General features: G+C 39.8%; 1 protein-coding gene across 1 annotated transcript; it reads left to right on the top strand.

Moving 5' to 3' along the window:
• Positions 1-306: 306 nt before the first annotated feature.
• LOC143213864 (putative glutathione-specific gamma-glutamylcyclotransferase 2) lies at positions 307-9055 on the top strand. Its single transcript, XM_076434159.1, has 4 exons — positions 307-1372; positions 5700-5735; positions 7055-7317; positions 8285-9055. Exons 1-4 carry the CDS (start codon positions 1208-1210, stop codon positions 8550-8552), a joined length of 732 nt encoding a protein of 243 aa, XP_076290274.1. The 5' UTR covers positions 307-1207; the 3' UTR covers positions 8553-9055.
• The last annotated feature ends 5671 nt before the right edge of the window (positions 9056-14726 follow it).

Genomic DNA, 14726 nt, shown 5'->3' with positions numbered 1-14726 from the left:
CACTTCAAAGCCATTTGCCCATTCGCGCCAATTTCATGGGCAGAGCTGTTGAAAAACAATTGTTACATAATTATCGGGCAACGGTGCCGGTCGCGTGGTAGATGAAGTAATACTAACAACATCAACATCTGTCAGGGCAATCGAACTTCGGCTGTCATACGTCAATCGCACTTTGTGTTTCATCAGCCGCCGCATCCGTGTTCTCCCACTAGCGCCCCGATCGTTCTCTCTCTCTTGTACCGTCAGGATTGTCCTATCGTCCTCTTCGTTAGCTTCCTTCCATCTCTTTTCACAAATGGAGGTACACGCCCGACCGGCCCGACGAGCCGGCAGTCTCAGTCAAGCTTTCGCGTGGACTAGTTGTTCGATCCGGTTTTTCCAAATTTTTTCCATGTGCTTCCGAGAACGGAGTAATTCCAATCAGACGACCAGAAAAATCGCACCGATCATATCGTCACGAATCATCCACGGCACGCACGACAAACACCAGACACCATCATCGAATTCTACCAGGAATCCTGCGAAGGACGCTACGAGAAATCCCCGAGAAACGCGAAGAAAGTCGACTGATTCCCGTGAAGTGGTAACGGTACAAATCATTGCAACGATGGCTTTGTTGCTGCTGAAGAGCCGCCTAACGACACGTGAAAATCGGAGAAGAGACACGTGATCGAACAACCGAGAATCGTCGAACGAATAAGTGAATAAAAGTGGAGCGAAGGAAAGAAAAATGTTCGTTGAGGGAGCGAGATTTTCTTAACGACGTTGGGAGCTTTCGTATCTAGCTGGCGGATAGTGGTACGAAAGCACAGTTTAGCCACGTGTCGCGCGCTTGTCAAATCGATGAACACGTTGCAAGTAAACTAATCCCCGATAACGAAGCTTATTTATTGTAGTATTCAAATTTTACCGTCAACGCTCGTTCTCTGTTGGGGTAACACTGTAAAGTATTCGTACATAGCTAGATACTGTCCAAAGCAGCGGGCAAATTTCACCGAACACGCTAGCGCTCGATCATTAGTAAATATTTTCAACTACGCGCATTGGCGTGAACAGTATATCCCGTCATGGATGATACATCGTTTTAAAACGATTCGAGGATTTCCACGGGGGACAATACAGCGTGTCGAGCCTCGACAGAGTCAATGAAACACGCTTTGGTCCGAGGTCGAACGCAACAGAGAAGTTGACACCGTTGACAGCGAACATGGAAAATAGGAATAATGGGAATCACGAGTTTTGGGTGTTCGGTTACGGGTCCTTGTGCTGGCATCCAGGATTTAAATATAAGAGGAGCGTCGTGGGACACGTGAAGGGGTTCATTAGGCGATTTTGGCAAGGAAACACGACGCACCGCGGCACTGTCGAAAATGTAAGTGTCGGGAACGTCTGCGTTCTCTAAGGACCAATCTTCTTCTTTCCATTATACCTTTAACCCTGCTACCTTTAACCCCTTCAATTTTATTCGCCAATTAATATTCAATACAATAATTCTCTCCTACGAAATTACGAAGGACAACCACCCGTAAACAAAATCGTAAGGGTTAATTCCACGATCGCGAGGACAATTGTGTTTCAAGAGATTACAGGGCAGCTCGTTTTAAATTCGTTTGAAATTAAATAATAAATTCGTCTGTAATCTATAAATTGCGAAAACAGGTTCAATTTATTTAATTTCTTATTTTTTTAGCTAAAAGCTTTGTGAGCTAATATAATTAGTAAACAAAGTTGTTTGAAATAAGTAGCAGCCAAGGAACTCTTCTTTGAAGTAAATTTTAATTAAAACACTTAAAATAGTAGGGAGTTGTTGGCAATAAAATTGAAAAATAATGAACAGGTTCACTGTTCTTTAACATTTACTGCTCTTTGAATCCGGTAACTTGACCGCCACGTGTGTCTAGCTTTGCCGAAGCGCAGAACGATTGTATTTTCGTGCACAGAAAGGAATAAACATTATCGTATGCGAGTGTCATTCGAATAACATATTGTTTCGACACTTTTTATTTACGCGTTAGAATGTTGGAAGACAGTGCGGCGCGGCGTTCGGAACGTCGTAAAAGATATACAATACATACTTACATGTTAATATGTATCCGCAATCGCGAAATATTTTTGATTGAACAGATTGTACAGCTTTTACGCGCGTAGGTGTCTCGCGGTTGTTCTATTTATAGCAGTAATTTTCTTGTTCATGAACCGGTCGCGTGAATTCTTTTACACAGTTTTGGCAGCCATCCATTGACACGCTACCGCTACAAGGATGCACTCTTGCTTGACGTTTCTAATTTGCGACGGTAACGGCGTAACAAACGTATCGTCGCTGTATCAACCGCTCAGACACAATTCTACACAAAAAATGATGTGATTAACCCTTTGGACTCCGAATTATTTTTCAATTTTATTGCCAACAACCCCCTACTATTTGAAGTGTTTTATTTGAAATTTACTTCAAAGGACAGTTCCTTGACTGCTACGTATTTTCAACTATTTTGTTTACTAATTACTAGACTGCGGATTTTTATGGATTTATAAAGAAATTAGTTGGGCGAAATATAAAACAGTAATAAATTAGAAAAATTCAAGAATACTCTCAAACTTGGTTGTAATTTTTGTAATATTTTTGAAACTTAACTTTGTTTTTAACTAAACTTACGAAATTAAATGAATTAAGGAAGAACCAAATACACATACCAACCCGTTTCATTTACATTTTTCAAACGGTTTGTTTTACGACCCTTAAATGTAAAATTGGTTTAATGGCCTGGTTAAATAAAAATTCTAAAGACATTAGAAGAACTGAATGATGTTATTTTCGACTGTCTAAAATTATTAAAACGGAAAATACATTCTCATTTCGCTTCAGTCTCTTGCAATTGACTCGGACAATTTTTATTTTCCACGAAGACGCACGGTCTAGTGATAATTAAAATATTGTGTAAATATTCCGAGCTTGTGCAAGTAAAGAATAACTATAAGTAAAATAAAAATACTAGGATCGTGTATTAAAATCCGTTGTATTGCGCTGTTCGTCTTTCTTTTCGTCGCATCTTTCAATTTATTTTAAATTCTTGGGACGCGTGCGTCACTTCTCCCGTGATTCAGGGATTCACGGGATCAGCGCGATATTTACAGGCACCGGGAAGATTGAATCGTCATCGGAACAAAAGCTTCGTCGTGGGGAAATTGTTTACGTCTCGAATCACGCAATGCGTAACGCACATGCACGCGCGTGCACACCGCTCAATAAGTAGCCACGGATGCTTCTATTAAGACCAATAAAACTTGGACACTGTTTCCTCCGGAGTAACGAATTAATATCGTTACAATAATATATTCGATCAAGCCGTTAACTTGATCACAGAAACCTTTTCTTTTTCGTCGCAAACTCGTGCGATCTGATTAAGGGGGCTCAACATTGCAATGAGAAGTTCAGAAGTGGTCAATTGTGATTCTTAAAAGTCAAATCTATACATAGTGCTCCGGTGCCCAAAATGCATATTTTTACGTAATAAAGGAATAATTTGTAATATTCGGCAGACACACCGCCTGTCACAAACAGTGTCGCCAGTAAGTGACTTAACCAGCTCTCGAGGGGAATACAAGGTACCCCCTCTCTGATGACCAGAGTAGAGTAATATGTGACACGTTGCGCGTACGCGGCGCAAGACCGTGTCGTAGACTGGAGTGGTCATTAGAGAGGGGGTATTTGATTCCCCTCGATTGCTGGCGACCTGACGACACTGGACACAAATAATAATACAGCACCTCGAGGTTTCGAAATTTTGCACTAGTAGCACCACTGTCTCTGTCCTAAACTGCATGTTACAAATGTTATAATAGAATACGGTTGATAATGCAGGTCGTACGGTACGTTATACCGTTATACCGTTATTACAGTAATTTATAATATTCGGCAGATATTGCCTGTCCAACACCGCTGGTATTGGCCTGTCACGAGGCAACCGAAGTAAGCAAGACATCAGAAGATAGCCGCTTCGCGTACCAGAGTTTTTGTTCAATAAAAGCGTTTGCATGGACGATGGACACTGTATTATCGATGGACAATATACAATGTAATATCAACCTGCATTATCAGCCGTATTTTATTATAACATTTGTAACGTGCAGTTTAGGAACGAGACAGTGGTGCTACTAGTACAAAATTTCGAAACCTCGAGGTGCTGTATTATTATTTGTGACCAGTTTCGCCAGGTCGCCAGCAATTGAGGGGAATCAAATACCCCCTCTCTGATGACCAGTCCAGTCATCAGTCGCATTTTAATTTAAAATAAATGAATCATAACAAAACAAGACAAATGATAAACCATTAATACAAAGTTCCTTTTAAATAATTCTATAGGAATTCTATAAGAACAAAATGACATTTTTAATCAATTTTTTTATAATATAGCTCTCGGGAAAATAATGGCTTCAATCAAATCCTCTTTCATAGATGCTCTTAAATCCGTTTAAATTATTTTTAATGCTGAAAAAAAATAATCTTTCAACACTGACGTGTGTCGAAGGCATTGCCGTTACAATTCTAGCTGCGTCGCGAATAATTTCAGGACAAATAGCGATAGCTCTTCCACACTTTTAGTTTTGATAAGCGGTCATATTTTTCCATTTTTTTCAAGCCATCATAAAATTCTTGCCGAAATTTGATTTTTTCAATGTCTAACTGGTACATCTATTGAATTTAAAGTTTGGTTTATTTATTTATAAACAGTTTGGTTTAACTGATGCATCAAGTTTTTCCACTCCAGTAAAAATTTTCCGGGCATCAAATCTTCAGCTTGCAGCGTTAAGGTGACAATATAGGGATATGACAGAACCTTTTCTAGTTTTGCTGTTTGTTTCCATTGTTCTTCAGTTAACGAAACACATTGACTATCGAGATCTTCAATAAAGGCTTTTAATTCAATCAAACGCTTAATCATTAAATAAGTGCTCCCCCAACGTGTAGCTTGGTCTAGAATAATTCCTCTTTGCTAGCACGTCTTTTAAGTATTGCATCAATTTTAGGGGTTCTGCTTGCAACAGCCACTTGTCTCAATTTTCCGATGAGAGTAGTTGCGTGTTGATTTTTTAATCGATCTCGTATCGCTAATTGTAATGTATGAACGGCACATCGCATATGTTCAATTCGGAATATCTCGGACGCTTCTTCAACAATATCATCTAAATGACCATTGCTTTCTATCGTTTGGTTTGCTTGCAAGTTATTTCTTACAATTGCATTTTCTTCATTAACATCGTTAGTGCTCTGGGCTATTTTGTCATGAAATATGATGACGAGTTGATGACAGGTCCTTTCGGTTGCAGTTTTGCCAACCTGTTCACCCGATATCTTCTCTTGATTCCTGACCGTTACGCAAACGTCCCAACATCAGATGAGATCGCGTTCCTCACAGTTTATTGTACTAGCCATCGTCGCGCGTCGATACGATCCAATGTATATACGAGGTTTATTAAATGACTGTGATTTCTCTCGATCTCGTGTTACCCTGCCGTTACTAGTCCGATGCGAAACCAGTTGCAGCTCGTAGAAACCGATATCTTTCGAACACATTTCGTCCCCGTGTTCGTGTTACGTGTTTACGTCACGCTGACCGCGCGCGTTCCCTTGTTCATTGTTTGTTTTGTTTCTCCTCGAAATGCTCTCGTTTGCTAACTGATTCCGTTTTCTTTTGTTACAGCCTGGACGCGTGGCTACGCTGATCAAAGAACAGGAGGTAAATATATGCGAGCTCGCAAACACTGAATCACTCTCTGGTTACCCAATCCCCAGATTTTTCTAAACATCGATAAACAAACACGCAACCGTAGAGTAAATTATATCATTTCTCGTCTCCGGAAACACAAATTAATCTCTTAACGACTGAGTTTTCCGAACATTCGATGATTACGTACAAAAATGTTTTCAATTCCAGATAGTGATTATAGCAAATAAGACTTAAATGAATATAAGCATGTCAATAATAATATATCTCCATCTAATTAGGATTGTTAACACCAGGGCTTCGGAGTCGGTAGACAAAATTCTTAATTCCAACTCCGACTCCAACTCCTCTTTCTTTGTACCTCCGACTCCAAATCCGACACCGACGCCGATTTCGACTCCGATTCCGACTCTCCAAATTGAAAAAATATGTACTCAAAATAATGAAGAGTTGTAATAAAACTGAATAAATAGTTGAAATATTGTATTACAGTCTAAGAATATGGAACAGATAACTCTGATACAACACAACACGACTGTTACTTTCTCACTTTCAGGAAATAGTTAGCAAATACTATTACCATAACTTTAACTGTTTCTCCTCTACATAGTGCCGAGGTATACATATACATATACAATACGTCTACATATACTGTGGATCAAATATTAGCAAGTTATTTATGTATACATAAATCTATTAATGATTTATAAACAAAAGAGCCAGTGTTGGAGTCGGAGTCGATATATTTTTTTCCGACTCTGACTTCGACTCCGGGTGTCGATATATGTATGTATAGCTTTTTCTTACTCCGGCTCCGACTCCAGTGATCAGCAATTACTCCCAAACTCCGACTCCGACTCCGACTCCGAAGCCCTGGTTAACACTAACCGTACCATGACCGGTCAAATGACCGCTTACACATTGTTTAGTTTTTAATTGTTGAAATTATAAAGATGCCTCCACTAGAAATAATTGAATACATTTTTTTTCATTATAAAAATTGTGAAAAATCTAAATAAATTCAGTCCTGTAATTTTTATAAAACAATTATATCTGACACATTTTGTACCCGGCACGGTTAGCGTTGGAGAAGAAAAGAATTTTTGTAAATCGTTCCATAAAGATCCACAGTCTTGTTTATGTATTATTCAAATTTTCAATTCTGTCAATACATATACAATGAAAATATAAATTGTTCGAAAAGAGGTTGAAACGGTTCTTCGGCTAATGAGGTGCAGGTCCGATGGAATTCGGAAATGCGATAATTACATACTGCCCCTTGATGGCGATGCTTTCGATCGCAATTAAGTCGATTTCTTTTGTCGCCGCAGGGCATCGTGTATGGCAGAGCATTTCAAGTCGAAGACAGCGTGGCGCTGCTTTATTTGGAGAACCGCGAGTGCACTTTGGGTGGATACGTAACGTCCTTTTCAACGTTCCACAGCCGGGACGGAGACAAAAGTTTCCCCGCTATCGTTTACATCGCAACCAACAAGAACGAGCATTGGCTAGGGGATGCACCGTTGCACTGCATTGCGGATCAAATCTTCCAATCCTCCGGCTCGACCGGGCACAACGTTGAATATCTTTTACGGTAACCTTTCAGTCCACTTTCGTTTCAACCTGAACGCTTGAAAGTTCGACCACTCGACTCTCCTTTCTCCGTTAAATAAATATATTCTAATAAGAACGCATCGGTAAACCCTTTCATGGTCCTCAAGGACCTTTGTTCTCGAGCCAGACAACAGGCGGTTTCGTTATATGTATACGAGGTGTGTTGAAAGAATAACGGGAATTTTCAATTTTCAATTAGATATTACACACTTGTGCCAGGATTTTTGATGGATTTTTATATATGTAAGTATTTGTGGTTCTTCGAAACAAATATAAGTTCCACAAATAAAAATTTACAACAAAGTTTGAGAGCTGTACATTTAATCTGATTAGTGAAGGAAATTGTTAAAAATAAGTAGCAGTCAAGAAACTGTCCTTTGAAGTAAATTTTAAATGGAACACTTCAAATAGTAGGTAGTTGGCAAGTAAATTGAAAAATAATTCGGAGTGCAAACGGTTAACCTCATCTGTGCTTGAAAAACGACGACCTCTTTATTTTTGAGAAGAAAAAAAGTCACGCAGGGCCATGTCTAGTGAATATGGAGGCTGGGGCACCATTACAGTGTTGATTTTGGCCAAAAAATCACGAACAAGCAATGTAGTGTGAGAAGGTGCATTGATCTGATCCATTTTTTCAACAAGTAAAAGATCGCTGATCGTACCAAATCAACATGTACAAAAAAAAATGACGTGAATCGGACTAATATAACCCGCGAAATTACGAAATTCCCGTTATTTTGTTAACACACCTCATATCTGTAAATCTTATTTGCTCGTAGCACGCGTGATTTGATTTTCCGGTCTGTCGACATGTGGCTGTATTTATATTTCCGTACTAATCCCCTTTAGTCTGCGTTCGATAGCATATCCAATTTGAAATCAGTGGTCAACGAGAGAACACAGACGCTCGGTTATCATAATAATGATTAAGAATGTTTTGTCTGCAGACTGGCCGAATTTATGCACGACTATTTACCCGAGGCCTGCGACGATCATCTTTTCACGTTGGAGCTGTTGGTGCGCAGACGAATCGAGCAGGAGGACATGTGTCTTAGGACTTTAATGGGTGACCGAGACTTCGTCATCGTTATCGATAACGACAACGCGGATTCCGACGATGAAAACGATAACGACGATGTTAACAATATCAGGGAAAATACGTTCCAGTTTTTATTACGGGTACCACACAAGAACTCGCGCTGCTTGAAGATATAGTTCGCGTGCAATGTTGAAATCTCTCAGATACTATAGAAACGTTTCGATAGACTCGCAAGAAGCGACGAAAAACGTACAATGAAACGGGAAGTAGAGATTAGGGTGTATTTTCAACCGTATTCTTGTGTACAAATTGTATTTTAAGAATTCAGAAGCGATGTAAGGACAACTCGAATATATTTTTAAATGTGCCGTTTTTGTTCCGACGCCGTGCTGGACGTTGTTCACGGACGAATTTTTTTTTATACAAGATTGTGCCTTAATGTTAATTTAGCGCACAAACGATTGTTCCTGCAACTTCTTAGGTCTTCAAGAATTTTGTATTTTTCAATCGGCGTAGCCTATTGCCGAAATGCACGAAAATAATTTTATCGGAGAACGAAGTTTCATTTTCATGGTCTATTTCTCCTACCCCTAACTTTACTACGTTACTGTCTTTTACTCGGGCAACGTGTGCCTCGTTTATTTTACAAATATAACATGCCGGTAGACGAGCGTTTCAATTATTGTTTTTCTTTAGTCCTCTCTCTTAGTACGTAGGCTCTTGCTGCTTGTCCCTCGATCCTAATCCCTTTCGTTAGTCCTTTCCCTAACGTCGATATTCAACGGGTCGAAAGAGCCATACAGCGTAGTGGCGAAACGCTGAAACTGGTAGACAAATGTTACCGACCGGTCTATTTTCTGTGCCGGATGTCGATAATGTAGACAGATGTCGATAATGTGAATCAATATTATTGATTAGTGATTAGTTGTAAATTTTGTAAAATTGCGTTGAATAACTTTGTGAATATTCCAACGAATTGCATTTGTGAAAGCAGATTCAACGAAGACCCTGGACCCCTAACACGGCAACGCCATCTGTGACAGGACAACAGAATTTCTACCGCTATTTACCGCAGTTTGAGCTTTTCGCCGCTATGTGGAATAGCGATATATGCATGTTCTAATTTATTGTTATTGAGAGTAACAACAAAAATACAAAAGACTTGAATACACTCGGATCCATTGGCCACATATACATGTGTAAACTTATATCTATATGTTTATTATATATCCATTTTCATATTTTAGGTAGGACCGAAACCACAATAGTATCTCGTCGGTGCCGAAACTGTGGCGTTATCTGTGGTAGATCGTAAGGAAGAGCTGGCGCGTATCTAGGGAAGTAAGGAGAGGGGGAATCTAGAGAAGAGATAGTAAGGGGAAGGAAAAGGATGATATACATACATATGTATACTGTATACAGTATAAGGAGTAAGGAGCATAAATGTTTCCACACACTTTAAATCAGAACAACTTTTTTATGAATGGACTAAACGGCATTAATCAATTAAAATTTTAATCAAGATTGAATGATTGATGTGTACGATTAAAGAACGTAATCATTGAAAAATGGACGATTGAATCAATCGATTGATGAAGTTAATCGTCAATCGTTGATTAAAAAAAGAAATCATCGAAAAATCGGAGACTGATTGGATCAATTGTTGAAATATTTCACTACGAAGCAGTTGATCATTAATCAATTATCCGATTGACGATTACAATTGAAAAGAATGCAATCGTTAACCGCAATTAACGACTAAAGTAGGAGTTTAATTGTTAATTGCGATTAACGATTGCAGTAGACATTTATTTCTCAATCGTTAATTAAATTTTTGCCTAACTCCGGTCTATGCAGTTGATATAGCGACGATACATTTGTTACGCGCGACCGTTGCAAATTGGAAACGTCAAGCAAGAGTGCATCCTTGTATCGTGTCAGTGGACGACTGCCATATATGTATAGATCGATCGGAAGAGATCCGTACATTAAATATTTATAATCCATTTTGTACTCTCTCGGCATTCGTGTACTTTCTCGAACGTTACGATATCGGGGCAATTTTCATAATTTTCGTTAAACCGCAGCGAAAGGGGAGCATGGAATTCCTGGTTACGCCGTGACGGGGCTCGAAAGATCTTCGTTATTATTTCAGCGAAACGAAGCGTGCACGGGTGCACGCTCGAGTTGGCTCAAGTACGAGTTGTTAACTTCTTCGTGCGGATTCTGGCCAATTTATTACGCGCAAAATTCGTTGTTTTATATCCTGCGATTGGTGGTTTCAACGCGCTGTCACGGAAATCTTCCTGTACAGGCCGCGTTGTTTCCTTGGACGACATTGCGAGCAGTCACTTGCAGAAGTGACGCATTGCTGACATTGTCATCAAGCGCGTAGGCAAATTATTGAAATACCAAGTTGCTACTGTTAAAAATTATGAGAACAGAATTATAAAGTAATTACCGGCGAAAGAAGGGGATTAAAAATGACAAAATCACCGTGCGTTTAGATACGAAAAAAAGGTTCGACGTTGGAAAGTTAGTTCGAGGTTAGGTTCCTACTATTAACGCTTTGCACTTCGAATTATTTTTCTATTTTGCTGCCAACAACTCCCTACTGTTTTCAGTGTCTCATTTTACCTCAAAGGATAGTTTCTTGACTCCTACTTATATTAAACAATTTTGTTTACTAATAATATTAAATGCAGCTTTCAAATTTTGTTGTAATTTATATTTCGGGCAATTATAGTTGTTTTGAAGAACCAACCTGAGCCAACCCAGATAGTACAAACACATCTCAAAGATATCTGCAAGGAGTCTGTCGCAAGACATCTGACAAGTACATCTGACACAGATGTCTTTTACGTCTCTAACACGTCGTTGTCACATCTTTGTACGTCTTAACACATCTTTGATAGTAAACTGGGAGACTGAAAGATATTTCTCACAGGTCTTTCTGACATCTTAAAGATGTCTTGTAAAGAGGTCTAAAAAATCGCCTGAAATACGTATCTTTAAGACGTCTTTTTAGGCTTCTTTTATGCATCTTTTCGGAGGTCTTTCAGGCATCTTTTAGACGTCTTTTTCAGATGCACAAAATCTTCAAATTTAAGAAAAAGTTATAAAAAAAATTAGAATCTATATGTATATATGTATATTACTACTTTCATGCACTGCTTGAGAGAATATTCCACTTTGTCTTCGAAAAAACCTTATTACAATTTAGAAATTTTTATGCAATTGGCGTGATTCGAACTCGGGACTCGGGACTACCGTTTAACTTCATGATGTGCTTCCTCGCTGAGCCATGCGAACCTATATTGTTAGATTCATTACTTTTTATTCTTATAGGCTCAAATCATATCAAATCATATAATTATTAGAAGAGATAAACTTGGTGCCTTTTACACGTCTAAAAAGGCGTACTTTTTCAGACGTAGTTTTGACGGTTGGAGGAAGGTGTCTTTTATGCATCTCATTTCTGACGTAAAAACGACATCTCCGAAGAGGTGCCTTTTACACATCCAAAAAGGCGTCTTCTTGGATACGTCGTTTTTACGTCAGAAATGAGACGGATAAAAGGCACTTTCCTCCAACCGTCAAAACAACGTCTGAAAAAGTACTTTTTGGACGTGTAAAAGGCGTCTTTTGAATGACGAGAAAACGACATCTGTCAGACGTACTGTGCTACCTGGGAAATACATACATAAAAACACATTTCATTGACATTTTCCTTTCTCCGAAGTCGAGTCGCACTCGACAAAGGAGTGCAAAGGGTAAAAAGTAGCTATTATAATATTATTATAAACTGCAGAATTACAAAGTAATACTTTCCATTCCCGCTCGCGATGCAAATACGAGTTACCGGCGAAAGAAGCGAATTAAAAATGACAAAGTCACCGTGCGTTTAGACACGGCGAACACGTCGCCTCGAAAAAAGGTCTGACGTTGGAAAGTTAGTTCGCGGTTAGGTTCCACGATTAACGATTTGACGACGGAATCGCCGAGTCACGAAAATAATCGCAATCCGTGTTAACGTCGGCGAGAAATGCAACAAAGTGTTCCGTTTGGAAAGCGTTTCGCCGGGTCGAATGAGACCCGGGCCCGATTTCTTAATACTCGGAATATTTCTCCATTGTCGACGTGCGCGCGGGGTACTGTTCCCGGTGTCGGTGGACGATGGTGAACAGAACAGGGAACGCAGGAAGAAGAGGACTGAGAAGCTCCTTACGGAACGCACGTAAACGAACGTTCGTCACGCATCGCGACGATAAAGCCAGCCATGTATCTCGGGGATAACGTTACTCTTGGCTGCGTGTGTGTTGTCCTGTAATTCCATTAATGCACCTCGCGCGGACAGAACGTTCGACAACAACAAAAAAACCTGCAAGCCGGTTTCCATGTGAACATCGCACTTTTTTCGGGGACACGGCCGAACACTAATCTCCGCAACACGCGAAGCAGGACTCCAACATCGTCGTCTTCATTGTTATGTGCTGCTTCAATTCCTTGACGCGCGAATTAACGCGCGTTTGTTGTTGAACAAGAAACCCCAGAAATTTAGGGAAGACCGAGTCTAAAAGTTCCTGGGGCAAGTTGTTCCGATTATTATTTAGAAAAGAGGAGAATAACGCGCGATTCGTTTTAACCCTTAAATGCACGATATTTTGTTTACAGTTTCCATTTATCAAACATTACTAAAAAAAGAGTGTATATTAAGGGAAAAATAAGGGAAAAAGTCACATCTTTGTGAAAATATTTTTTATTACAAAATTATCATATGTTGCCATATTTGAGGTTAGAAAATCTACGACGCATGAATAGCGCGCACCGTATACAAAGTACATACAAAGTGAATGTAGAGCCAGAGCAGAATGTGTAGCCAAACGGCAACATTTTTTGTTATAAAAGTGGATGAAGACACTCTGTCGTCCATTTTTGTTGCGTCCGCGGTGGTGTGACGCGTGTTTTTAACGAAGGCTTAGTTACGTAATGATTGCGTAAATTCGTGCCCGGTTTGAAAATAAAATTCAGTGGTTAAATTCTAAATAATACAGCTTCATTAATCAATTATATCGCCGCCTGAATGTAAGAACTAGGTAACTCGAAATTTGGACATTTTGAGTTATCTACTTCGTATTAAAGAAGAAATCAAGTAGAATTTATTGTAAATACATACTGGGTAACCTATCAAAGTAATCTACGACATCTAGTGAGCAGTGTTCAAAGTAGATAAAAAATAAATACAGATTTCTATTTATGTTATAAATGGGCAAAAAAAGGTTTAAAATTTTTTTGATCCAAAATGATATTTTTTCACGTATTGTTCCACTTAAAATAAAGAAATATAAGCAGATGATGGCATTATGTTTAAAATAGCGGTCTCCCTACCATAATCTTAAAACCTTAAAATACTGTTTCATCAATTTCTCTAAAATAAGGAATTGTAAGTTACCCAGTTGTTACATTCAGGCGGCGATATAGTCGTCACCATTCTCTTCTACAATTAGAAAAGAAGCCTTTCCAGCCCTTCTGAACAGCATCATGGTAAGAATTAATTCCTGAACCTGTTTAAAAAATAGTCCCCAATTGTGTCCCCACTCTACCTTCTCCCTCTATGACGCTATTTCCCACGCTTCCGCCGCGGGCCGGTCACGTGACCGGTACTGGCAAAGAGAGGGTAACATTTTCCCCTTAATTCGTGCTCCTTCCCCTTATGAGGCGACTCTGGGCCTGTGTGAGAATTTTGCTGACATTTCCAGCTGAATACCGAAATGGTTTCAGGTGTTTTGAAACTGGTTGCTAGTCGATCCGGTCGCGAGTCAGCTTGCGAGCAGGGACGTTTGTCGTGCTGCAAGGTATATCGTAACCCTAAGGAAGAAGAAAAATGAAGAAGAGAACGCGCGTGTAATAACCGTGACGAACAATATAACCGTATTCGACTTTTCCGCACGAAAGCGAGCCCGTGAAAACCACCAGCGAGACCGGAAACGCACATTTTCGTTGTGGCCGTGCCCTGCGGGAGGATAACATCGGGACTCGCTCGTTCATGCCAGAAATCGGCGCGTTTTCCGCGGACCGTGGCCGACGATGAATTTCTACACTCTTTCACTGCGCGATTAACCTGGATTCATAAACATTAAAGAAACTCCGCGTCGGAGGCTGATCCTGAACCATGAAACGCACGAACCTACTCGCGTCTTCGTTGCAATCTGCAACAACGTTTCTGCCCGTCCAAAAGTGGAACGGTTCTGTCTTCTACATGGTCTTCTAGTACAGGCAGTTGCACCATTCGAACCTCTTCTGGCTACTACGTAGGGGAGATCGGGGCTAGTTGATTAACGAGGTTAGTC

Source organism: Lasioglossum baleicum, chromosome 12, assembly GCF_051020765.1.
Source record: "Lasioglossum baleicum chromosome 12, iyLasBale1, whole genome shotgun sequence".
In the NCBI taxonomy this organism is placed as follows: domain Eukaryota; kingdom Metazoa; phylum Arthropoda; class Insecta; order Hymenoptera; family Halictidae; genus Lasioglossum; species Lasioglossum baleicum.
The sequence above is the reverse complement of the archived record's forward strand: the minus strand, read 5'-3'. Positions and strand labels throughout refer to the sequence as shown.

What these genes read in the sequence shown, in the direction of transcription:
- LOC143213864 (XM_076434159.1), top strand. Translation starts at nt 1,208, where the DNA reads ATGGAAAATAGGAATAATGGGAATCACGAGTTTTGGGTGTTCGGTTAC. An exon ending in ACCGCGGCACTGTCGAAAAT is followed by an intron (nt 1,373 to 5,699) that starts GTAAGTGTCGGG and finishes CTTTTGTTACAG; the next exon opens with CCTGGACGCGTGGCTACGCT. An exon ending in CGCTGATCAAAGAACAGGAG is followed by an intron (nt 5,736 to 7,054) that starts GTAAATATATGC and finishes TTGTCGCCGCAG; the next exon opens with GGCATCGTGTATGGCAGAGC.